The following is a 24,085-nucleotide window of genomic DNA, read 5'->3' on the forward strand; positions in this document are numbered from 1 at the left end:
GGTCACTAGGGGTTACTGGGTTGGGCAAAGTGAGCAAGTTGCCAACTGTTGCCATGGAAACAGAAGAAGGGTGTGGTTAGTGATGAAAATGAAACAGTTATACCCAATCCTCCCCACTTCCCATGGGGTCCTTCAGAGACTGGGGTCACAGCCCCGGAGGAGTGGAGGCCACTCAGCATGGGACCTTATCACCAGCCCCCAGAGGCCATCCTGCTCTTCCAGGTGAACAACTGTCCCTTCTGCCTGGGCTGGGAGCGGCCAGTGGCAATAGCAACATGAGGATGGGCCCCTTCGCTGAAAGCTTTGTGGCCATTATCTCACTTACCCTCCAAAGTCCCATCAAGGAGGAACTATTGTCCCCCTCACTTGACTAATTGGGAACCTGAGGGACGGAGAGGTGAGTTATGTCCCCAAAGTCACAGAACTGATGGGTGAAGGGGCTTGAACCCCAGCAGCCTGGCTGCAGAGCTGGCACCTTGCACCCTGATTGACCTCTGACCACAGCCGGGAGCAAGGAAGCAAGGAAACACAGCTGGGTTGGCAGGAGAAGCTTAGACGGATGATCCTGCTCCCCCTGGGAGGCCCAAACACTACCCACCCCACACCTTAGCACTCGCCATCCCCTGGAGAACCCCCAGGACTTAGCTCTGGGTCTCCTCGGAGGCCTGGCAAGGGGGAACACTCAGAAAACCCCTCAGTGATGCTCTGAGGTACGGGGGACTGACTTTCAGGGTTGGCTGCCAACATGGGCTCCACTGGCTGCTGCTGGGCGAGGACCCCTGGCCTGCAGGGGATGGGTGTCCGAGCTCCACGAGGCTAGGGGAGGATGTCTCTGTGGGGGCCCACAAGCTCTACATTTGCAGAGACCAAGGGCTGGATGTGTGTGTGACTTCCCCCCACACACACTGACTCCACAGCCTGGCTGGGGGCTGAGTCTGGCATTCCTGACCCTCCTGTGAATTAGGTTGCCAGTTTCTTCGAGGTGGAGGCCACAGGACTTCTCAGAGGAGTTGTCAGGTGGCTGTGGTCCACTGGCAGCCACTCAACAAAAAGGGGGGTGGGCAGAGGTTCTGTTGGATCCACTCTGTGCCTTCTAGGGGGCTTGGGTCCTGAGACCCCCCGGACAGGCATTGGGGTCTGGCTTGGATGTAATCACTGTTTGGGTGTGAATGGGGCACCCCCTGCCAGCAGGGTGGTGAGTCCCAGCCCTTCTGTGTCCTGATGGGGTTCTGGGGACGATAGGTCCAGGTGCTCTCTGGCTCTCTCCTGGATGGAGTCAGGCCCCTTCTGGGGAGGCCTTGTGGCCTCCGCTGTGGAGGATGTTTCCTGGGGCCCCCTGGAGGAGTGGTGGGAACTTGATGGCTTTTCAGCTGGGCTGGTCATCGAGGGCCTCATCAATGGCTGGAATTCCTCACTGGTCTGGTCAGGCTCCCTTGGGATGGGCTCTGTTGCAGCCACATCCTCCCTTGACCACCTTCCCAGCACAAGGGGGCTTCTTGTTGGCTGGGCAAGGCCCAGCTCAGGTCTTATAGTTCCAAGACTCTCAATTAGGGTGACAGAGGGTCCTGAGACTGACACTTGAGAGTGTTCAAACCTCCAGAGCAGCAGTTGAGGAGGGGTGACTTCTGAGGACAAATGCATGGCCAGAGCCATGGAGGCTGGGGGGACTAGCTGTGAGGACCTGGAGCTGGCCTGGACAGCTCCTGTCGATTCTGAGGAGGGTGTGGCTGAAAGCAGGGAGTGTCCAGGGAGCCCTGCTTCCACTCGGAGGTCTGGCCCCTCCGAGCCTGCATCACCCAGAGGTGATCGGAGACAGTGGATGTCCAGCTTCTTCCCAGAGGTCTGTCCATCTGCAGGTGTGGTCCAAGCCCCTTCTTCAGCAAGACAACAGTGGAGAGAGAGGAAAGCATCAAAAGCAAGCATGTGGCACCCCATGCCCTGAGGATCAAGGTCCAGAGAAGGGCCCTTGGGAGCTGATTCTCCAGCCTGGCCCAGTGGATACCACCTTGGACCCCTGGGGGATGCCTGGGTTTTTCCTCCCTCTGTGTGCACAGCTGCTAGGCCTCCTTCCTCCTCTCACTGCTCTCAGAGTACTGGGAAGCTGTGGAGGAGGCAGGACATCCGGCAGGGGGTGCCTTCAGGTGGGGGCTCTTGGGGTCCCCGACTTTCTCTGGGGAACATTCTTAATTTGAGGAGGAGGTGTCATGGCCAGGGGTCAGGGTGGACTCTCTTTGGGAGAAATGGAGTTGAAAGGGGTGGGGGCTGGTCACTTTAGAGGAAACCATAGTTGGAGGATACAGAGAGGGATTTGTATCATGCAGACAGTCAGAAAGCTGGTACCCAAAGCTTGAGAAAGCTCTCCCCCAAGGCCCCCTGCGGCAGCTGACCCTGAAGTTTGGAGCAGGGAGGAGGCAGCAGATGGCATACCCACTGGAAGCGTCTCTGGTCCTGGGGACAGGGAGGAGGGAACGGTCCTCGGCATGGTAGCTGAGGCAGGCAACTCTGTCCCCGAACCTGCCAGAAAGGAAACAACCCCCCTCTAAGGAAGGCTAAGGTCAGCCTTCTTCCCAAGGAAGCAAAATCCTCCCACACCCTTCTGTGGGAACCATCTGTGGCCTCTTAACACACGGGACAGGTGGGCTTCAAAGGTCAGGTTCAAGTGCTGGGTTAAGAACTGTCTTCACAAGCTGGATTTCATGACCTGGAGTCCTTTATGAGAATAGCTGGGCACCAAGAGTTTCTTTTGAATCCCAGAACTTCAAGTTTTCTGCAAAGAGTATCTGGCTGGTATCCTTGCCCCTGATCAAATGCCACTAGCCAGTTTTCTCTTTGAGCCAATATTTACTTTGATCCATTGGCCCAGCCCTGGGGCTCACACAGACCTGTGCAGTGCTCACCACCTGGCCCCTTCAAGTTAGACTCAACCTTGGCACTATCGACCTTCTGGGTCAGGTCATTCTTTGCTGTGTGTGGAAGAGGTGTCACGTGCATTGTACGCAGCAGCATCCCAGGCCTCAACCCACCAAACGCCAGTACCATCGCCCCTGTCATGACAACCAGAAAGGTCTCCAGATATTGCCAAATGACCCCTAAGGGACAAAAACACCCCTGACTGAGAACTCCTGGATTTGAGCTTGCAGGTTCTGGCCCCCAGCTCAAAGACAGCCCTTCGATATGTTTGGTTTGGCCTGCACAGTGTTTTTAAGTATTTTTAAAATTAATTTACAATTTTTTTTTTTAAATTAGGAGCTTTTCTATCCAGCAAACCAGGTTTCCAGCTTCTTGTGGTAAACCAGATTTGGCCACAGAGCCTGCCTCCCTGCAAGGCAGGCGTTGGCTCCAGCTAAGGAAGGGATGGAGTCCTTGGGTAGAGCAAATGGTTAATGCGGTCAGCTGCTAACCCAAAGGTCAGAGGTTCAAGTCCACCCAGGGATGCTTTGGAGGAAAGACCCAGAAATCTACTTCTGAAAAACCTGCCATTGAAAACCCTATGGATTAAATGTTCAAAAAGGAAAGAAGAGAGACCCTGTGGAGCAGGGTTCTGCTCTGACGTGTGTGGGGTTGCCATGAATCAGAGTTAACTCCAGGGCAGCTGGTTTGGAGGAAGTTGCTGCTCCCTTTCCAGGGGTCTGGAGGCTTCTGGCTCGCCAAAGTCCCCACTCCCCCTGTCTGCTCCAGAACCCAAGCATTGCTGCTGTCTATCAGACTACACTTGGGCACTGGGTTTTCTTATCATCAGGTTGCCTCATTCATTTACATTTCTTGCCTGATCCCTAGGGAGCTCCAGTAGCGTAGTGCCTAAGGCACTTGACTGCTAACCAGAATTCTGGCAGTGCAAACCCACCAGCCACTCCTTGGAAGGAAGACTGGGCAATCTACTGCCAAAGAGATACCACCTTAGAAACCCAAGGAGGAATCACTATGAGTCGAATCTGACTCAATGGCAATGAGTTTTTTTTTTTTTTTTTGTTTTTGTTTTTGTTTTTTGCCTGATCCCTAGAGGCATTTCCATCTGTGGGCCCTGCTTTAAAATGTGAAACAGCAATAGTTAACCCAAGGAGCTTTGGTAGTATAGTGGTCAAGGCATTTGGCTGCTAACTAGAAGGTGGGTGGTTTGAATCCACCAGCTGCTCTGCTTCTGTAAAGATTTACAGCCTTAGAAACCCAATGGAGGTCACTGAGTTGGAATCCAACTCGATGGCAGTGAGTTTGGTTGTCATTTTCTTCATAGCTAACGCAGTACCAGTTGTTGGGGTCAGTTCTGACTCACGGTACCCCCATGTGTGTCACAGCAGAGCTGCATTCACAGGGCTTTCAATGGCTGATTTTTCAGTGGGTCATCAGCCCTTTCTTCTGAGGTACCTCCAACTCCAAAAAAAGAAAAAAGAAAAAAAACCCAGAGTGCACTCAAACCTCCAACCTTTGGATTAGCCGTCAAGTGTGGCAGTGGTTCACACCACCCAAGGACTCCTTGGCTAAACCACCCCCTTGGCTTCTTTTCTCCAAGCTGGACATTTCATTTTCTTCACTGTTCTTAACATGTACGATCTTAAATAAGCAGAATTTGTCTTGGAGGTTCTAACCACTTTGTTGGCAGGTAGAGGGGTAGAATGAGCCTATTAAAAAAAATCCGTAATCCCAGGGAGCCAAGGCAATCCTGCATATTACCATACCAATTTACCAGTCATATATTTACACAAAAAAAGTGTTCTTTGCCTAAAATATGTGTTTAAAATTCCTAGTGAATATTCAGTCAAACAAGCACCGCCCTGGGCATGGCAGCGTGATAAGGCCTGGGAAGAATCAATAGCGGAGTAAGACAAAGGTTCTGACCTCAAGGAGTTCACAGACCAGAGGGAGTAACAAGACCCTGCACCAATAACTATAACAAGAATGGAAAGTTCTAGAAGCTGCAGGGGAGTTGCAGGGAAGGTGTGCTGGGAACCAGGGAGAAGAGAGATTCATTGTGGCTGCTGATATTAAATTAATAAAATGAGGGAGAGAACATTCTTTCCCCATATAAATCTTTCCAGAGAGGCCAAAAAAAAAAACTCCCTAAAATGTTTTTTCATTGCAGTTGCTGAGCTATTTTTGTATTTTATTCACCATCTCCCCACCAAGAACCTACTCCCTCTTCAAAGCCCAGGACAAAGATCATCAGCTCTTTGGTGTCTCCCCCACGCCTGCCTGCCTTCCATCTTCATTCTCGGGACACTTCTCATCTCTTCTTCCACACTGGACGCTGCCAGAGAGTAAGGACCAAATCTGGTGGCCTCTGCTCCCTCCAGGGCCTCACCTAGTAAGCGCCTAGTGAATATTTGTTGGATAAAATCCGAGCCCTCCCTTTCCAAAATCCATGTCATCGCTGCAGGAAATTTCAAATAAAAACAGCCAAAATGTGTAAAAAAAAAAAATTTCAAGATACATTTCCATTTTTAGCAGAATGTTAGAACTCACTACCCTCCCCCATGCCGCCTTTTCCTTTGTTTCTAATTCTGAATTTGGGGCTAGATGTGGTAGGCAGTCCCCCTTTTAATCTTTAAAACCGAAACATCATATCCTGGTAACGGGGCATTCTTTCGCTATTAACATCTGAGTTAAATCTCCCTCGCGTCTGTCTTCTATTGAAGACAGTTAGGAATTATAAGATGAAAGTGATCGACATCATTTGTGAATTATGTGTATTTCCTTATGCTGTATTTCAGTGGGTTTTGCTCCTGGTGGTTTTGCATGTGTGAATACCAGGTTGTCTGGTAGCTGTGCTTTCACCAAGGACATAGCCCCCACAGCCCCTTTCAAGACACGAATCCAGCGTCTTGGCACACAGGACACACACCACGTTTAGAAGAAGGTTCCTTTTGAGTTGAAAAAATAAATTGCATCATGTAGGGCTCTTTGCCAAGGAGCTCGACCTGAAGAACTGGGGACCACACAGAGATCTCTGGGTGGGTCAAAATGGAAATCACTCATCTTGGGCCAGGCCCTCTTCTAAGTCTTTTACTCCCATTCTTATCCACTCCTCATAACAGCCCAATGAGGCAGGTACTGCATGCCCATTTAGCAGAGGAAAAAACTGAACCTCAACAAAGTTAAGTGAACCACTGAGGTCCTGTAGCTGGCTCAAAAGTTGATTTTCCCCTGCCCAGCAGTCTCACTCCAGAGTCAGTGACAATGTCCTTCCTTAGTTCCCATGCCACCCCAGTTTCACCCAGTGTGTCTGACGCCATTATTCATTTGGTTGGGTGTGGGCTTTGTCAGGCCCAGGAAGGGAAGCCTTATCACAGGAGGAAGAACCACAAGTCCAAGGAAAAGGGGTTCATGCAGCATGTGGCTGCTAAAAGCAGGCATACCCCCGTAGTGTTTCACTTACCCACACACGGAAAGAAGTTCTCCACTGTCCACAGGACTGGGGCAGCCATCTCTACAAATCCCAGGCTGAGGTCTATTCTATAGAAAGCTTGTGTTCCTGGGACTCCTTGGCCTTCCTGGCATTGCTGGGGGGGTGGGGGCAATGAAGGAGTATTTACATGTGACCAGGTGTATTCTGTGCCCAAGGAGCCATCTTGGCAAGAAGGCCCAGTCTCAGAGGCAAACAAAGCCAAGGTCCATGTTCAGACAGCCCCACAGATCTGTCTCCCTGTTTCTGACTTCACATGGTATCAGTGGCCCGACGAAGAAGGGAACTCAGGAGAGACAGGACAGCAGATGCCACCAGGACACTGACCTGCACCTGAAGCACCTCAGCTGCCGGGATGCTGATCACCACAAAATCTTGGCTTTCAGTGAATGTGAATGTGCTGGATTGATGAACTCGGAGGAACTGTAGGCTCAGGCTTTCCTTGACGTGGGAACCTCTTCTGACCAGACCCAGTCTCTGCCTGGGGATGTGAATGAAGACCTCCAACTCGGGCTTGGATGACACTGGAATGGGGAAATATACACACATCCTGAACACATGCACAGGACCTTAGCCATGGGCCACGCCTGTGGTTAGCACAAGTCAGTGACATGAGATTCCTTGGTGTCCTATGTTGGAACTTGGGTGTACTAAGAAGATAAAAGCCATCCACAAATACCAAATGATCTTGCCATTTGCAAAGGCCAATAAGGAAGCCAATGCCAGGAGGGATGCTGCCCTGAGAAGCTGCCAAAATGTCTCTTCCAAGACTGTCTTCAGTCTTGGTGACCTAGCCTGGTGCCCCTTCCATTACCAAAGCTGCTTTTAAGAAATACAGCTCATATCAGCTGTTTACACTTTAGCAAGAATTTAGTTGTGTCAGCTCTCTCAAGGGGCCTTTTAAGCCAGCTCTGCAGTTGCTAAATGAAAGCATCTGTCTCCAAATACAGGGATTTCAAACATCATGAACAGGAGGAGAGATGTCTGGGGGCTTGGTGAGGCCATCCCCAATGCCCTAAACTCACCAAGGCCATGACTGTGAAACTCATTTCATAATAAAATTCTATACAAATGTGAACTCTTAGTCATCTCTGATCTGCACACACAGGATGAAGACTGCTCCACCTAATTTTGCATGCTGAGTTCTTCAGAATTGTAATTCCCTGGATGTAGGAAGTGGTCTTCGAGGTTCTCAGCCACTCCACATTACATAAAACACACAGTGATGGTGACATCCCAGGTTAAACAAAATTATTATAATATGTATGGTCAGGATCGGGGCACTGTGGAACCCCAGAGCCCTGGCTGTTGTTGTTATGTGCCGTCGAGTCGGACCTGACTCATAGCGACCCCTCCTTGGGTTTCCGAGGCAGTATCACTACGGAGTAGATTGCCCCATCTTCCTTCCGAGGAGTGGCTGGTGGATTTGAACTGCCAGCCTTCTGGTTAGCAGTCAAGTGCCTTAGGCACTACGCTACCAGAGCTCCCCCAGAGCTCTGGAAAGTCTGATAAAGGCAATAGAGCCTCTCCCACCTTGTGGACATTTCCCAGGGTTCTCAGACCCCCTGGATCCCATCTCAGGATCTCCTAGGAGCTCAGAGATCCCAGTTTGAGAGGCCCTCGTTGATGATTCTACATTCATTCGCACTGCACATCCTACCCCCTCCACCACACCTTCACCCTCTTCAGCAAGAGCAAACTCTGTTCCAGGCATTTCTGAAATGCCCAGCCATGGGTGGGGCTAAGCAGAGGGGAGGTAGGGTGGGACTCATGAGAATAAGGTACCCAGAGGAGAGAGTGACGAAACCAGAAAAGGTGGACACTAGGGGCGCTCCTGGGTCTTACCCGGTGGGCAAGTGACTTCTAAAGAATAGGCCAAGTAGCCGCTGACCAGCCAGAGTGACAGGAGCTCCGTGGAGGTGTTCAGCACCTGCCAAGGCACAAGTAACCCCCTGTGACCTCCAACACTGCTCCTTCCAGAGGAACCCTCGGCAGAGCCCCTGCTCCCCACCACTTCCCACCTTCAGGCCGGTCCCTGGACTAACCCCTAGAGTGTTTCGGAGCCCAGACCAGGGACCGCTGCTCCGCTGCAACCAAGAAATATTATTTTGCCTGGATATTTTTAGCAGGAAGAGAGCTCAGAGCAAATGTCATGTGAGCCATCTTCTCTTACATGGCAACTTTGGGCTATTTAAGGAGATGGTAATTACGCTCCTGCCACTATGATCAGTACGAGCGGAATACATGATTGCAGAAGCCCCTCATCTGCCTAGCAGAGCACTTTACACTAATGGGGCCCAATTTTCGAAGCCGCCTGCCTAAATCTGTCCAGCCTCACAGGTGGACATTTGAATCGGCACCGGCGGTGCAGCAAAGTATTCTTCAGGGCCTCACTGCTGCTTCCACCCACGCCTGGGCGCTCGACCTCAGAGGCCCTTACCTGGCAGGGCCTGCTGTCCACTACTGACCTCCCACCTCTGAAGAAGCTCTGGCCTTGGGCTTTGAATGGTGATGGTGGTGGTATTGATGTCCACGTACAATCCTATCAGGCTGGCATCTTCCAGGGAGGCCACCAGCTCCCCTCGAAGGGACACCAGCCACGGGGTCTGGAGAAACAGGAGTGCACTCAGAAATCATCTGGCCACAGAGACCCAGTCACTGGGAGTGAGGAACAGGGACACTTGAGAGGACACTCAGGAAGGTGACAAGACCTTCGGGAGGATGGGCAGGGCCAGGAGACAGGGCAGGTAGGAAAGAAAGCAAACTGGACCATCTACTCCTTGTATTTTGGGGAGCAGATCTCTTGCAGGAAGGCTTGGCACAGAGTAGGTGTACAATATGGCAGAAAGAAAGAATGAACCATTACCCCAACAGCAATGCTAACAAGTCAACTGGTACTTGGCCCAAGCCAGGCAACCCTGGAGTCCTGTCCTCACTTGCATTTGCTACGCTTTAGTAGGACATTGGTCATCAGGGCTTCAAATAAAGGTGAGTGCCTGAATGGTGGGAGAAGGGCAGTGAGGGGTCCCCAGCACCTATCTCAGGAGGAACTCAGAAGAGGACTTGAGGAAGAGCATGCTCACTGAGTTCAAATATCTAAAGGGCAGAGAAACTGAGAAGGGGCTGGCTTCTTCTGGGAGGCTACAGAGAACAGGTGTAGGACCAGCAAAAGGTAAGTTTCGTATGGGAACCAGTGGCCTGGCACAAGAGTGAGCTCCCCCATCACTAGAGACGCAGCACAGAGTGTCTGGGTGGGAAGAACCTCTGAGGCATTCAGCCCAGCCTGTCACCCAAAGCTGGGGTCTCCTTCTCAGGGTTCCTCTCAGTCGCCTCAGATCTCTACCTGGAAGGTGCCAGGCGGCCTCACACCACTACTGCCAAAACACCTGCCTAAAAAAGTTGGCACCATCCACCGACACTCTCCAAAGGAGGGCAGGAGAATGGAAACACTCTGCCTCTTAGCGCCCCTGAGCATCAGGCCTACAAGAATAGGTTGCCACCTTCTGGAAAGTTTGTCTGCCAACCTACCCTTCCACTGGAGCTTCCCAGGGGCAGTGGCCGTGAGACCTGCAGAACAAAGAGGAGGCAACATCTCCCTGGTGAGCGGTAAGAAAGGTGAGTGAGTAAACATTTCTGCCTAAGCACATAAGAGCTGGCAATTACCCCAGCAGGAGGCTGGCGCGCGAGAGGTGCCAGTCGGGTTGTTTGCTCATTAAGACAAGAAAATCATTTATGTTCTGGGACGCGAGTGTCAACAGACCCAGGGAAATGTCGCCGCCTCAGCTGTGGCCCGGGGCCAGTCTGAGGGGGCAGCTGGGGTCCCAGGCACAGCTGGTGTGGCCAAGAGAGGCTATGCCTACAGATGGGGCTGCTGCTCCGGGCCCACTTGCCATTGAGGCTGCTTTCCCAGGCCCCTCTCCATCTGCTTTTCTTCCTTGCCCTTTTGCCTTCTGTCTTGGGTCTAGCAAGCATTGGTTGAGAGGGCTTCTATGAAGTGGGTACTCTCAACAAATAGCACCACCCTTGGGGTGATCAACTACCCCAGTTTGTCTGAGACTGAGGGGTTCCCCAGATGCAGGCCTTTCAATGCTAAAGCCAGTTGACATCAGGCAGACCCCGACTCAGGACGGGCCCATACAGTGCCAGAGTCGAACCATGCTCCACAGGATCTCAGTGGCTGACTTTTTGGAAGTAGATCACCAGGCCTTTCTTCTGAGGTGCCTCTGGGTGGACTTGAACCTCAACCTTTCGTTTAGCACCCAAGTGCATTAACCATTTGCACAACCCAAAAAACCCCACTGCCATCGAGTCAATTCCGACTCATAGCGACCCCATAGGGCAGAGTAGAACTGTCTTATAGGGTTTCCAAGGCTGTAAATCCTTACGGAAACAGACTGCCACATCTTTCTCCCATGGAGCTGCTGATTGGTTCAAACCGCTAACCCTTAGGTTGACAGCCGAGAGCTTTAACCACTGTACCACCAGGGCTCCTCTTGCACCACCCATGGGCCTCCAAACCGCCACAGTCCAGGGCACACTGGGACAGTTGGTCACTCTCCCACACAACACTCTGGCAGTGACCCCTGAAGGTGGCACCCTTCTCCCCATTCCAGAGACTTTCCTCCAGCTCCCGCTGCAGCCAGCAGGCCCCCTCCACCAGCCCCAGCCTGTCTCTCAATTCTTCCAGCTTTCTTCAGGCTCCCCTTGCCTTTGCTTCAGAGCTGGGCAAGGAAAGAGTCCCAGACCAGCAGAGAGCCGCTCAGAGATCATTTGCCAGCCCCTCACTGTACAAGGAGAAGAAACTAAGGCCAGAGAGGAACAGATCGCTTTGGCAACCCCCAAGGTCCCTGACTCCTCTCCTCCACACAGGCTGAGAGGGGCTCTCGCCTTACTGCAAGGAGGACCCCCTCCCCCAACAGCTAAGACTCCCGTGTCTGCAGTTCTGCCCGCCCTTCACCAGGAGAGGGAGCCCTGGGTGAGTCCCTAGAGTTTCCCTGTCACTGCACTTGCCTCCTTCACTTGGGAGGGAAGAGGACCGAATGGGGATGGATGCTGCAGTTGCCTGAAGGGAAGGAGATGATTCACCGTGCCCCTATCAACCTCCAAAGCCTTGTCCCTCCGTTCCTATATCCCAGTCGCGTCCTCTGCGACCTACAGGGGAACAGGCTTGCAGGCTGGCCTTGCAGACCGAGGGAAACAGTTGTGCTAAAAAGAAGGCAGAGCAGGCTGGATGATGAGCGCCTCGATCCGGCTGCGCCCTTTAAGGCCTAGCTGACGAGGCTGGAGGAGGCTATATTTAGGGCCCGCGGACATTCCGCAGGACCTCCGGCCGCCTGCGCTGGGAGCAATCGCTAATCACTGCATTGAGTTTATGGGTGCCCCTGGGCACACTTAACCCAGGGCAATGAATAGTTATTGCTGGCCTCCCGCTCGGGGCCTATGGGCATACTTAAGCGAGCGCGGATGGCTGCGTGCAGGGCACGGCTCGGGTACACCCTTGGGCACCCTGCGCCATCAGCGGGGAGAAGCAGAGTATTAAATATCTATGTGCCCTGTGCCCACAGCTGCATTTAGCCAAGGGCAAGGCCGGGGAAACGACTTTAATTAAAACTTAATGCAAGTTCAAGGTGCAGCCACGGAAGCAGCGGCTGCAGAAGTCACCAGGAATGAATCAGTCAATTCGATGAGGTTTTGGGTGAGGGAGAGGATGTAGGGAGGGGACAGCGGAGACCCGGCTTTTGTCGCGTACTGCATCTTCGTTCTACAAACTGGGCTGTCGCACTGCTCAGACACCTCAGTTGGCGAAGGGTGATGGGGATTCGGGAGTTCAGGCTGCAAAGCAGGGCGAGTTGGGACTGAGCCAGTCTCGCTTTTCTCAGCAACTTGGCGGAGAGACGCCGGACACCCGCAACATCGGCCCCCTGGTGGCAGCTCCCAGAATTACAGGCCCAGTGCAGAAGGAAAAATGACCCGCCCTGACATGTCAAGCCCATTTCCTGGTGGAATTCTGGGATGGGGGGCCCTGCAATTCTTAGGACAACCAACACCAGGGTTGGCATGGCCACTGTGTGCCACTGGGAAAGCAGGTGAGCAGAGAAAGCCCTGTGTATTCACCCCCGCTCATTAGGTTGGGTGGCAAATGAGTTTCAGAGAGGTCTGCCTAGCTGTCCAAGATGGCAGTGTTTTGTGGCTCCAGAGGCCCATGGTTCAAAACCACCAGCCGCTCTGTGGTAGAAAGATGAGGCAATCTCCTTCTGTAAAGATTTACAGCCTCAGGAACCCTATGGGAAATTCTACACTGTCCTATAGGGTTGCTGAGTCAGAGCTGACTCAATGGCAGTGGATTTGGGTTTGGGTTTGGTTTACCCCCGCCCCAGACACACACACTAGTTTTTAAATTCAGACCAGATGAGAATCAAACTGTAAGCTCTTTCTGGGGGCAAGAGGCTATGTTGTCATAGTCAAATTTGTTCTTTTGACACCATGACAGTGTCTTACATGTTGTATTGTTGTTACCAAAAAAAAAAAAAAAAACCCAAACCCACTGCCACCTAGTCCGTTCCAACTCATAGCTCACAAAGCAGAACTGCTCCATAGGGTTTCCAAGGCTGTGAATCTTTATGGAAGCAGATTCTCATCTTTCTCTCACAAAGTGGCTGGTGGGTTCAAACCCACTGGCCTTTTGGTTAGCAGCCAAATGCTTTAACCACTACGCCACCAGAGAAGAACCCCCAACTCACAGTGACCCCGTGCACAACCGAATGAAGTGCTGCCCAGTCTGAGCCAACCTCATGGTTGGTTGCTGATTGGGCCACTGCGATCTGTCATGTTTTCATTGCCTGGTTTTTGGGAGTAGACTGCCAGACCTTTCTCCTTGGTTAGTCTGAAAGCACCACTGGTTTTAGCATCATATCAGCACCCAAGCCTCTGATCAATGAGTGGTGGCTGCACATGAGGTGCATTGGCTGGGAATCAAATCTGGATCTCCCACGTGGAAGGTGAGAATTCTACCACTGAACCAGCACTCTTGTTGTTAGTTGCCTTGAGTTGGCTCCAACTTATGGCAGCCTTATGTATAACAGAATGAAGCATTGCCTGGTCCTGCACCATCCTCACACATGTTCCTATGTTTGAGCCCATTGTTGCCACCGCTAAGCTGATCCATCTCTGGGAGGGTTTCCCTGGTTTTCACTGACCCTCCACTTTGCCAAACATAATGCCCTATTCTAGTGGCCTGACATATAGTAGGTGGTTAATAAGTGCTTATTGAGTGAATGGTAGTTGTCATTAACAGTCTTCACTCCAATCTCCCCCTTTCTTTCCTTCTTTCTTCTTCTCTCCCTTGCCCCTCTCCCTCTTGTCTTCTCCCTTAGTCCTACTGTCCCCGTATTCTCCAGCAAAAGTTTCAAACTGGCATCGCTCAGGCCAAATTCACCCCACTGTGTTTTGTTTGGGCCACACAATGTTTAAAAAATAATAATAATAAATAAGTAAACTTTTTTAAATCAGGAGATTCTACACACAATTACAGATTCCTAGTTTCTTTGAAAAGTTGGAAAACCTGGCAAAATGACACCAGAAATGCGGGGTGGTGCCCCTCTGGAGGATTTGGGGTTTGGGGGACATGGAGGCTCCAGCTTACCACAGCCCTGCCCTCTGCTGGATCAAAGCCCACCTCTGCAGCTGGGGGACCTCAGGCAAGCTTCCTACTCTCTCTCTACTCCTCGTTCGCTTATCTGTAAAATGAGGGCAGAAGTAACCCACCCAGCAGTACTGTGGAAGAAGAGACATGGTGATCTGCTTCCGTTTAGGTTGCAGCCAAGAGAACTCTGTGGAGCAGTACCTCCTCTAACACGCGAGCAGGGTGGCCATGGGTCGGCATGGCCTGAAAGGCAACCCATGACACCCACTTAGGACTGCTGCAAAGACGAAATCAGTGCAGCAATTTCAATAGTGCCTGGTACAGAATGGTGTGCAAGGGTTGCTGAATAAGGAAAGACCTGAATCTGATTCTTTATCTCTTCCTCAGTGTTGCCCATTCATTTCTGAGGTGGGCTCAGCCCCTGCAGGCATTTGAGTTTATAACAAGCACCCCCTCTCACCAAGCCTTGTGGCTCACAGAGGATCTCCCCAGGCTTGAGAGAAACTGGACTTCGAGGAGCCCCCGTGGCTGTGAAAGCGCTCACAGTTGGGCTTTGGGAGATACCTCTGCTTCCTAATCTTTAAAATGGAGGCATTGTATCTGATTCAATTAGAGGTCCCTTTAAGGGTGAAAAGTCTGTAATTCTTTCACATTACCCACAGTCAAGAATGAGCATATGAAATAACGAGTTTTCCAACCCAGAGAGAAAGACAAGAATACAGGACAGAATTTTGTAGCTTTGCTGATAATCCGGAACCTCTGCTGTCCCCTGTGCGAGCTGTAACGGGACATCAAGAACAATCGTTCAGAGCGCCTTCCTCCCTGCTCCTGCCATCCCATCTCACCTCTCGTTGTTCAGACACCCCTCCTCCTGCCCGTGTCCCTTTCTCTCCCACAAACCTGGGCATGGGGGAGAACGGAGTACTGCAGGTGAAAGCTTGGTGGCACCCCGCACCTCGTGAGTGCCATGAAAGCTGCCCAGAGTGATGGGTGATGTTGCCCTGCACCTCTAGCCACCACCTCTCTGCTGGGACCTCCTGGGCTTAGAGGCCCCACCACCTGCCTTGGCCTGGAGGGAAGCCCAGCCTGAGATGGTCTGAGGAGACCCTCTGAGCCCCTTACCTGGACGAACGTGGGCCCACAGTGGACGTGCACTTGGCCCAGCCTCAGCGTTGTCATCGGACACTTCATTACATAGCCGTCACTCTGCTCCAACCTCCTCACCCCTTTCTGAAATATTCTGATTTCCAACCTATAATTTGCTTTCTGGAAATAGGGCAAAATTCATGTGTGCAAATGAAAGAGGGAAATACAGTTCATAGGCCACAATTACAGGTCAGTGACTATTCGCAGCAATAGTGATTAACACTAACCAACTGCCTGGAAACCGAGCGGGCTTTATGGATGAGGGCCGGAGGCCAGCAGGGACTCAGAACCAGGGTCTGGCTTCTGGGTTTTAGCAGTTCAACCCCTACGAGGGAAACCTTCGGGGTTAGGGGGTATTTGTAGATTTCAAGATGTTCAAGTCTAGTCTGAGATCCGTCTGAACACTACTTGACAGGTGACAAATATTTGTTTCTTCAACTCTCACAATTGTCTCACAGGAAGGCTTCCTTATTCCAATTTTACAGATGAGGCAGTTGAAGCTCAGAGGAGGTGACTTAGCAGAAGGCCCATGGCAAGTGGCCATTCCTGCAACTGGAGTCAATGAAGGTCAAGTCATGCTCCTTCTGGAACTCAGCTGTGTACAACATGGAGCTTCAGAGATGTCAAACCAGCAAGTTCCCCAAGGGACATGGGGTTGACTTCATTCAGCCACAGAGAAAGGATCAGTGGGGGCCTGAAAAAGGTGTGTGTGAAGGGGGGGTACCAAAAAGGAGGGGTGATGGCAGAGAGGAAGAAGACAGTGGAGGCATAGAATCATTCCTGGAAATTCTCCCCTGGCCAAAATCCCACTCGAGGGAACTCTGGGCTTGGACAAGGAAGGACAAAGGAAATGAAGCAAAGAGGAAATGGAGGGAGAAGAAAGCTAGGAGGGGTCTGTGGGGCTGTTTGTCCCTGGGTGGTGGAAACAGTGAAGTGCTCAATGGCTAACCAAAAGCCTGGGGTTCGAGTCCACCTAGGTGCCTCTAAAGAAAGACCTGGAGATCTACTTTTGAAAACTCAGCCATTGAAAACTCTATGGAGCACAGTTCTATTTCAGCACATGAGGGGTCGCCATGAGTTGGAATCCACTGGATAGCAGCTGCATGGGTTTTCTTGATGGGGCAGTTTGCACCCTCGTAGGAGTTGGGGAGTGGGATTAAAGCAGCAAGAGTGCCTGGATGCCAAACCTCCTGGCCCCAGGGCCATCAGCCTGCTAACATCAGAGTCTCTCCTTTCTGCCTAACTCCCCAAGGAAATATCAGCTCCCCTTATCTCCCTCTGACTGGCATAGGTCCACCCTTTAGATCCCAGCTCCCAAGTACCTTCTCTTGACTGAATCTTCCCTGAGATGAGGTTGTAAGGGGCCTAGAGCTAGTGAAATTTGGGGAAGGGGGCCTCTTTAAGAAACAGACTATACAAATATCTGACTTCTGCAAATTCTACAGGGTCACGTGATACCAGAAAGAGCCTGACCTGATCTTGAATCCAGTCGCAGGAATGGCCACTTGCCGTGTGTGTTTGGCTTAGTCACTTACCTCTGAGCCCCAACTGCCTCATCTGCAAGATGGGAATAAGGAAGCCTTTCTATGAGACAGTCCTGAAGGTCAAAGGAGCAAAGGTTTGCCAACTGTCAAGTGGTGGTCAGGCGAAGCTCTTGTGAACACGAAAGGGGTCTGTGCAAATAAGGGTGTGGAAGCTTCCACTGCACCAGCTCTGCCATAACTCAGCATCTGCAGAACTCCACAGTGCCATCTGTTCACTTCGTTAAGCACTTGTTGAGCACCTACTGTGTGCCAGGCCCTGAAGCCAGCACTCCAGATACAGGCAAATCTTCCAGATCTAGTCTGGAGATAGCTTTGTGAACAGGTACACTTTTAGTTAGGGAGGCAGGTGCAATGGTAGGAGCAGATGCATTGCACAGAGGAGGAGTGACTGGCTATCAGGAAGACTGCCTGAAGGAGGCAGCATCTGAGCTGGGTTAACACAGCTTTTGATGTCTATGCCTGAAAGCTCCATGAGGACACAGCCTGGGTCTTCTTACCCCCTTGTCTCCCTCAGCTCAGTGCCAGGCATGGGGTAGGTTTCTGCAGAGGAATAATGGTGCAACGTCTCCTTACTTAACACCTGTCCTCAGGCTTAGCTCCCTGTGTCTCCCAGAATGGAAATGTTCCAGGAGACACCTTCAAGTCAATCCTGCAAAATATGTTTCCTAGACCCACCTCCTTCTGCACAAAACAGGCCGAGTACAGAACTCGAAAAACAAAGTCACCATCAGGATTGGGATGCAGGAAGTAGCCACATTTAGCAAGAAAAGGATCCAAGCGATGGGGGGTCCTCCAGGTCCCTATAACAGAAAAGGGATGGAAATGTGGGTGGGATGCTCTTAGGCTACTTCCCCAGGTGAGATCAGAATTCTCAGGCACCCAGATATAAACCAAAGGGCTGTCCTGCCCAGAAGCTCCTTACTGTGAAATCACCAAACCAAACCCACTACTATCGAATCAATTCCAACTCATAGTGACCCCCATTGGGTTTCCAAGGCTGTAAATCTTTACGGAAGTAGATTGCTTCATCATCCTCCCACAGTGTAGCTGGTAGGTTTGAACAATTGACCTTCTGGTTAGCACCCAAAGACCTTACCCACTGTGCCACCAGAGCTCCTTGTTCCTCATCTGTAGTGGGTGGAAATAGTAGTAATAGGGAAAGGTCTAGAAAGGTATAAATAACATGTTGGTTCTACCTTCAAAATCTATCCAGAATCTGGCTGGTTCTCCCCACTCTGTCCTGGGTTTCTGCAGCTGCCTCTTCTCCCGTCTCCCACCTTCCTCCTTCGCTCCTACTGTCTACTGTCCCCACGGCAGCCAGCAGGATCATGTTAAAAACTAGGTCAGATCACACCCTTCCTCTGCTCAAACTTTCCCATTTTTAACTCAGAGGAAAAGTCAAAGACCTTGAAGGTCCCATGCAATTTGTCCCTCACCTCTCCTCTCCCCCTTCTCTTCACCTCCCAACTGTGTGTCAAGCATGCCAGGCACACTCCTGCCCCAGGGCCTTTACACGAGTTGTGCCCTTTGCCTGGAACTCTCTTCTCTCACTCCCTCACCTCCTTCAGGTCTTTGCTTAAGTGTCATCTTCTCAATGAGGCCCATCCTGACACCCTGCTAACAGCCCTTTATCCCACTCTCCTGTTTTCTTTTTCTGTAGCACTTACTGCCTTCCAGCCTCTCTCCTGGATACCTGGGTGGGGCAAACAGTTAACACGCTCACCTGCTAACCAAAAGGTTGGAGGTCCAAGACACCACAGAAGAAAGGCCTGGCCATCTCCTTGCCAAAAATAAGCTCTTGAAAGTCCTGGGGAGCACAGTTCCACTCTGACACATATGAGGTTGTCATGAGTCAGAACTGACTCAATGGCAACTGGTTGGTTTTCTTGACTGCCTGTCTTATTCACTTATGTTTTATGCTTATTGTTTGTCTCCCCCCACCGAAACTTCTGCTTTGTGGGATCAGGGGTGTTTTGCTCATTTATCTGTTTTGTTCATTGCCTAGTGCCTGAAGCAGGGCCAGGCATACAGAAATGTTGTTGTTAGGTGCCATCGAGTCAGCTCTGACTCATAGTGACCCTACGTACAACAGAACAAAACACTGCCTGGTTCTGTGTCAGCTTCACAATCTATATTCTAACCTTCACAGTGCTATACCTGAGCCCATCGTTGCAACACTGTTTCAATCCATCTTGTTGAGGGCCTTGGCCTTTTTTGTTGACCAAGCATGGTATCCTTCTCCAGGGAATGGTACAGAGGGCTCTCAATAAATATTTGTTGAATGAGTACAAAATAAAGAGTGATATCTCTGAGTAGAGGATCATGGATAGTTTTTCTTATCTTCTTTGGATTTTTGTTATTTTTATAATTATCATGTATTGCTTTTATCATTTAAAAAAAATCATCTTTCAAAGCTCACAGTTGCCTTTTCAAATACTTGACTCTTATGGTATATTTGCTGGGAAATACACTTTTTCAGGAAGTGGCTCTGGAAGCCTTTCTGTGGGGGCTTCTGGGGTGAGCTGCCTTCTTTGAAAAGCACGCAGCTTCCAGTCTATCTTTAGTAGGAGATCAGGCCGAGCCCCTAGCAGAGGCACGCTCTCACTGGGGAAATAAAATGTCTGCCTGGATGTGCAAATTGACCTGGATCATTTTCATTTTGCATTCGTGTTTACACTTTGTAAATATTTGCCTGGCACCCCACTGCTCACACCTGCTTGCTGTCCCTTCAAGTTTATGGAAGGCAGCAGGCACCGTGGTTTCTCCATCCCCACCTGGTGCTGCGGCGTGAAATGAAAACTCACCCGCCAAAGCCACAGGTGTCTCTGACAGGGCCTAAAACTAATGGCCTGTGGCTGGCCGCTGTGACTAATTCTCTGATTATTGACTTTATGATTTTACGCTTAAAACTTCTTTATAATAACACACAGAAATGTTTAATGGGCTCTATCCAGAGCCATAAAAATCACTTATTGAACAAGCATTTTAAAACTATTAATCTATTGTTTTCCATTAATAATGGCTCTCCAAAGAACAGGCGACAGCTTAATGTATCCACAGCATTTCTCCTCGAAAAGTGGCCTTTTAATATACAAACACTCCTCCTGAGGCTTCCCAGGCATTGGGTCACTGACCCTCCCAGGCCAAATTTAGGCCACTCCACTCTCAGAAAGTACTTCAAGAATTTCCAGAGTGAGCCAGGTCCCTGGAAGGTTTCCCAAGACTCCATGTCTCTCTTCCTGTGGAAAAGAGGAACAGAACCCCAAGAGCCTGTTCTGCAGCCCCCACAATGGAGGATGCAGAAGGAAGTGGGTAATCTGGACAGCTCACTTCCAGAATGTTCCAGGTAATCACCTCATGGTGCCCTCTTCCCAGTTTTTCTGTTGGTGGGTTCATGGATAGAAGGTTTCTGGGACCTTGTTCCCTAGATTTTGCTATTTTAGGTGTGACTGGGTAGTGCAAATGGTTAACACGCTCGTCTACCAGCCTGAAGGTTGGAGGGTTCAAGTATGCACCTAAGTGCCTCAGAAGAAAGGCCTAGCAATCTACTTTAGAAAAACCAACCACTGAAAACCCCATGGAGCCCCAGCCGCCACTGCTGGCCACTCAGAAGGGGATCATAGTAGGAGATCCTGGATAGAGTGGGAGAAGAAAGTGGAGCAAAACTCAAAAACATAAAAAAGACCAGGCTTACTCTGAAGACTGGTAGAAGCCCCAGGACTATAGCCCTTAGACACCCTTCAAGTTGGGAACTGAACTCAACCCCCATGGTTCAACTTTCAGCCAAACAATGACAGGCCTATAAGGTAAACGTAGGAGCTCTGGTGGCGTAGTGCCTAAGGCACTTGACTGCTAACCAGAAGGCTGGCAGTTCAAACCCACCAGCTACTGCTCAGAAGGAAGGTTGGGCAATCTACTTCTGTAGTGATACTGCCTTGGAAACCCAAGGAGGGGTCGCTATGAGTCGGGTCTGACTCAACAGCACATAACAACAACAGCATAAGGTAAACAATAATACCAGGGAGGTATGTACTCAGAACAATCAATCATTGGGGGAGGGGGAACCTATGGAGCCTTATGTGGTCACCATGAGTTGGAAACTACTTGACAGCAACTTGTTTTAACTGGTTTATTTCCCCATGAAGCATAAAATAGTTTCCCATTTCAGGGGTGTAAGCGTTGCCTCTTTTTCTCCTGTGCATTTTTCTCGGGTGATTTAGCTTTCGGAGCAAGTCAGCAGCAGATGGGTACATCTACTAAGGTTCCAGGCTGTTCATTGATTCAGCAAATATTTGGTGGATAGCTACTAAATACCAGGCAACATTCTCCATGGAGCTCTGGTAGCATAGTGCCTAAGGCACTTGACTGCTATCCAGAAGGCTGATGGTTCAAACCCACCAGCCACTCCTCAGAAGGAAGGTTGGGCAATCTACTTCTGTAGTGATACTGCCTCGGGAACCCAAGGAGGGGTCGCTATGAGTCGGGTCCAACTTGATGGCACATAACAACAACAACATTCTCCATTGTGAAAATTCAGTAAGAAGGAAAAAAACGAGTGGGCCTTGCCCTCACAGAGTTGTCTTCTATTGGAAGTGTGCAGAGGACAAGCACATAAGCTAACAATCATAAAAGGTCATTTGAAGTAGTGATAAGTGTTCAGAAGGAAACAGGCCGAGAATGTTGCTGGTGGCAGATGGGGGTACTTGAGGCAAAGAATCAGGAAGGCCTCTCAGGGGAGGTGGTTGGCCTTCAAGCAGAGTTTTGAGTGACAGGAAAGAACTAACCCTGAACAACGGGAAAGAATATCCTAAGCAGAAGAAAGGCAACACAAAGGGAATAAGGCATGCAGATGGGGGTGGGGAGGTGTCTTTCCCTAGGCTAAGGCCCTGCCCAGCCAGACTATCCATTACCTGGCAAGTGCAGTATTCTGCCCAGCCATTTCCTCAAACCCTCCACATGGTTCCTTGGGATCCTCAGGGCCATGTAGTCTGAGAAGCACTCGACCTCATCTGCAGACAAGAAGATACTACTGAGAAGGAAGGAAAGACTTCTCTCCCAGGCCTGCTTCAGTGGAATGGTTAGAAAAGGGCATGGAGGAGTCACATGGTCATAACTGAGGGTGACTCTTTACTCCATAGAGATCCCACAGTTCACAGAGCATCAGGAAGCACTTGAAGATGGGGCTTCTCCAGCATCAATATGCCGACAAATCACCTGCGGGTCTTGTTAAAATATGGATTCTGATTCAGCAGGTCAGAAGGTGGGGCCTTTCTAAAAAGCTCCCAGGAGATGCCGATGCAGCCAATTCAGGGAGCACACTTTGAGCGGTGAGGTCCTAGAGATCATAAAATCCAACCACTGTGTTTTACAGAGGGAGATGGGGAACAATATGACTTAATAGGAAGAGAATCCCACTTCTGTTCCATGTTCCTGTAATTGATGATGATGATGATGATGATGATGGTGATGATGGTGGTGGTGAAAATGGTGATGAAGATGATGATAGTGAAAGTGGTAATGTTGATGGTGATGATGGTGATGACGATGGTGGGATTTACTTCAAAGAGCAGAGTGAGACTTGAATAAGCAAATGTCTATAAAGGTCTATACAGGGTGCCTGTCATGAAACATGTGCCTAAAGATGACAGCTCTTATGATAAGTTCTAATCATGATGATAAATTCTGTCACCGAGAGATGAAAGGACTTGTCCATGGTCACGAAACAGCAGGACCTGGGGCCTAAACTCACCACCAGTGTTCTCCAGCACATCACATAGTCAAACAAATTTGAATATCAGAGAAATCAAATGAACATCAGGATACACATGACTTGAAACAATAGTGAATCCAATGTAATGGTGATAATTACATGTGGTACATCTAACGCCTGACAGGCCCCAGGGTCATCATTGGGTACCAGCCTCCCATTGTCTGAAAAAGTTAATGGAGAAAATGGGGGCTCTGGGTTGAATCTGCACTATATAAAAAAAAATGTACCCATGCGTCATCTAAAAGAAAGAAAGAGGTCCTGGGTAGAAACTTGTTTACATGTCACTTGACTCATAAAAGTGGACTAGGGGCAAACCAGTCATTCTTAGAATTTGGCAGCTCAGCTGTGGATTCCAGGTAATGGGCACAGCCTGTGCACAGCCGAGGGGTGAAAGGCAATATGGGATGTCCTGGTGACTGCCCACACCCATTCTCTATACAGCAGCCAAGAAGGATCTTAAAATGTGAATGAGATTCTGTAAATCTCTTCTCCGAGCCCTCCAATGGCCCCTTCACTGCCCTTGAAGTAAAATCCAAACACTTCCACAGCCCGTGTGACCCTGCCCATCTCTCTGTTCTCTACTGTCACCACGTTCCAACCAAGCTGGTCTTCTCTCCAGTAAGGCCCTCTACACATACTGTTCTCACTGCCTGAAACAATGTTCCCCAATCTTTACATGTCTGTTTCTTCTTCATTTTCCAGGTCTCAGCTTAAATGTCACCTTCTTCAGGAGGCCCTTCCTGACCACCCACCTTCTCTACCCTGGTCTGGTGTTTGTTTCCTTCATAGCCCACATCACTGTTGGAAATTATGTGATCTAGTTGTTCATAAGATTTTTATATGTTTCTCCCACTGGAATGAAAATCAGCTCATGGTTGAAAACAAGTGAAGACAAGCTCAGGAGGGCAGAGGTTTTGTCTGTCTTATTCACCACTCTATCTCCAAAGCTTTTTCATGGACCAGTGCCTGACACACAGTAGCTGCTCTATAAATATTTGTCCAATAAACAGCTATGGCTGGAGCCTAATGGCTATGACTGGTGAGGAAGAAATGATGGTGATGATGATAGTGGTGGTGACAGTAAGATGGTGATAGCAGGATGGTGATCATGGTGATCATGGTGATGATGATGATGATAGTGGTGATCATGGTGATGGTGGTGATGATGGTGATGGTGATACCGAAGGCAGTGATGGTGGTAATAGTGGTGATGATGTTGATGATGGTCATGGTGGTCATGGTGATAGTGAAGGCAGTGATAGTGGTGATCATGGTGATGGTGATCTTGGTGATGGTGGTGATCATGGTGACAGTGGCAATGAAGGTGATGATAGTGATGATGGTCATAGTGAAGGCAGTGTTGGTGATATGGTGGTGATGATGGTGATGGTGGTGGTCATGGTGATGGTGGTGGTCATGGTGATGGTCATGGTGATAGTAGAGGTAGGGATGGTGGTGATGGTGGTGATGGTGGGGGGTGATGATGACCTGCTGACTTATCTGTTTCCTCCCTCCCTCAACACATAAATAATAAGCTCCAAGAAAAGGTATAAGTGATGTCTAATTCATTCATCACATCACCTCAA

The 24,085-nt window shown here is 50.1% G+C and overlaps 1 protein-coding gene across 1 annotated transcript; it reads right to left on the reverse strand.

The window, feature by feature from the left end:
• Positions 1-606: 606 nt before the first annotated feature.
• On the reverse strand, positions 607-23,846 carry CUNH1orf127 (chromosome unknown C1orf127 homolog). Its single transcript, XM_007942663.1, is given in 15 exon segments — positions 607-770; positions 773-997; positions 1,179-1,474; positions 1,682-1,874; positions 2,081-2,182; positions 2,341-2,514; positions 6,371-6,494; positions 6,725-6,921; positions 8,243-8,327; positions 8,866-9,003; positions 9,926-9,964; positions 15,162-15,305; positions 17,405-17,529; positions 21,640-21,738; positions 23,681-23,846. Coding segments are annotated over 15 exon segments (2,271 nt in total).
• Positions 23,847-24,085: the final 239 nt, after the last annotated feature.

Source organism: Orycteropus afer, unplaced genomic scaffold (genome assembly GCF_000298275.1).
Source record: "Orycteropus afer afer isolate SDZICR_OR568_19922 unplaced genomic scaffold, OryAfe1.0 scaffold00094, whole genome shotgun sequence".
In the NCBI taxonomy this organism is placed as follows: Eukaryota; Metazoa; Chordata; class Mammalia; order Tubulidentata; family Orycteropodidae; genus Orycteropus; species Orycteropus afer.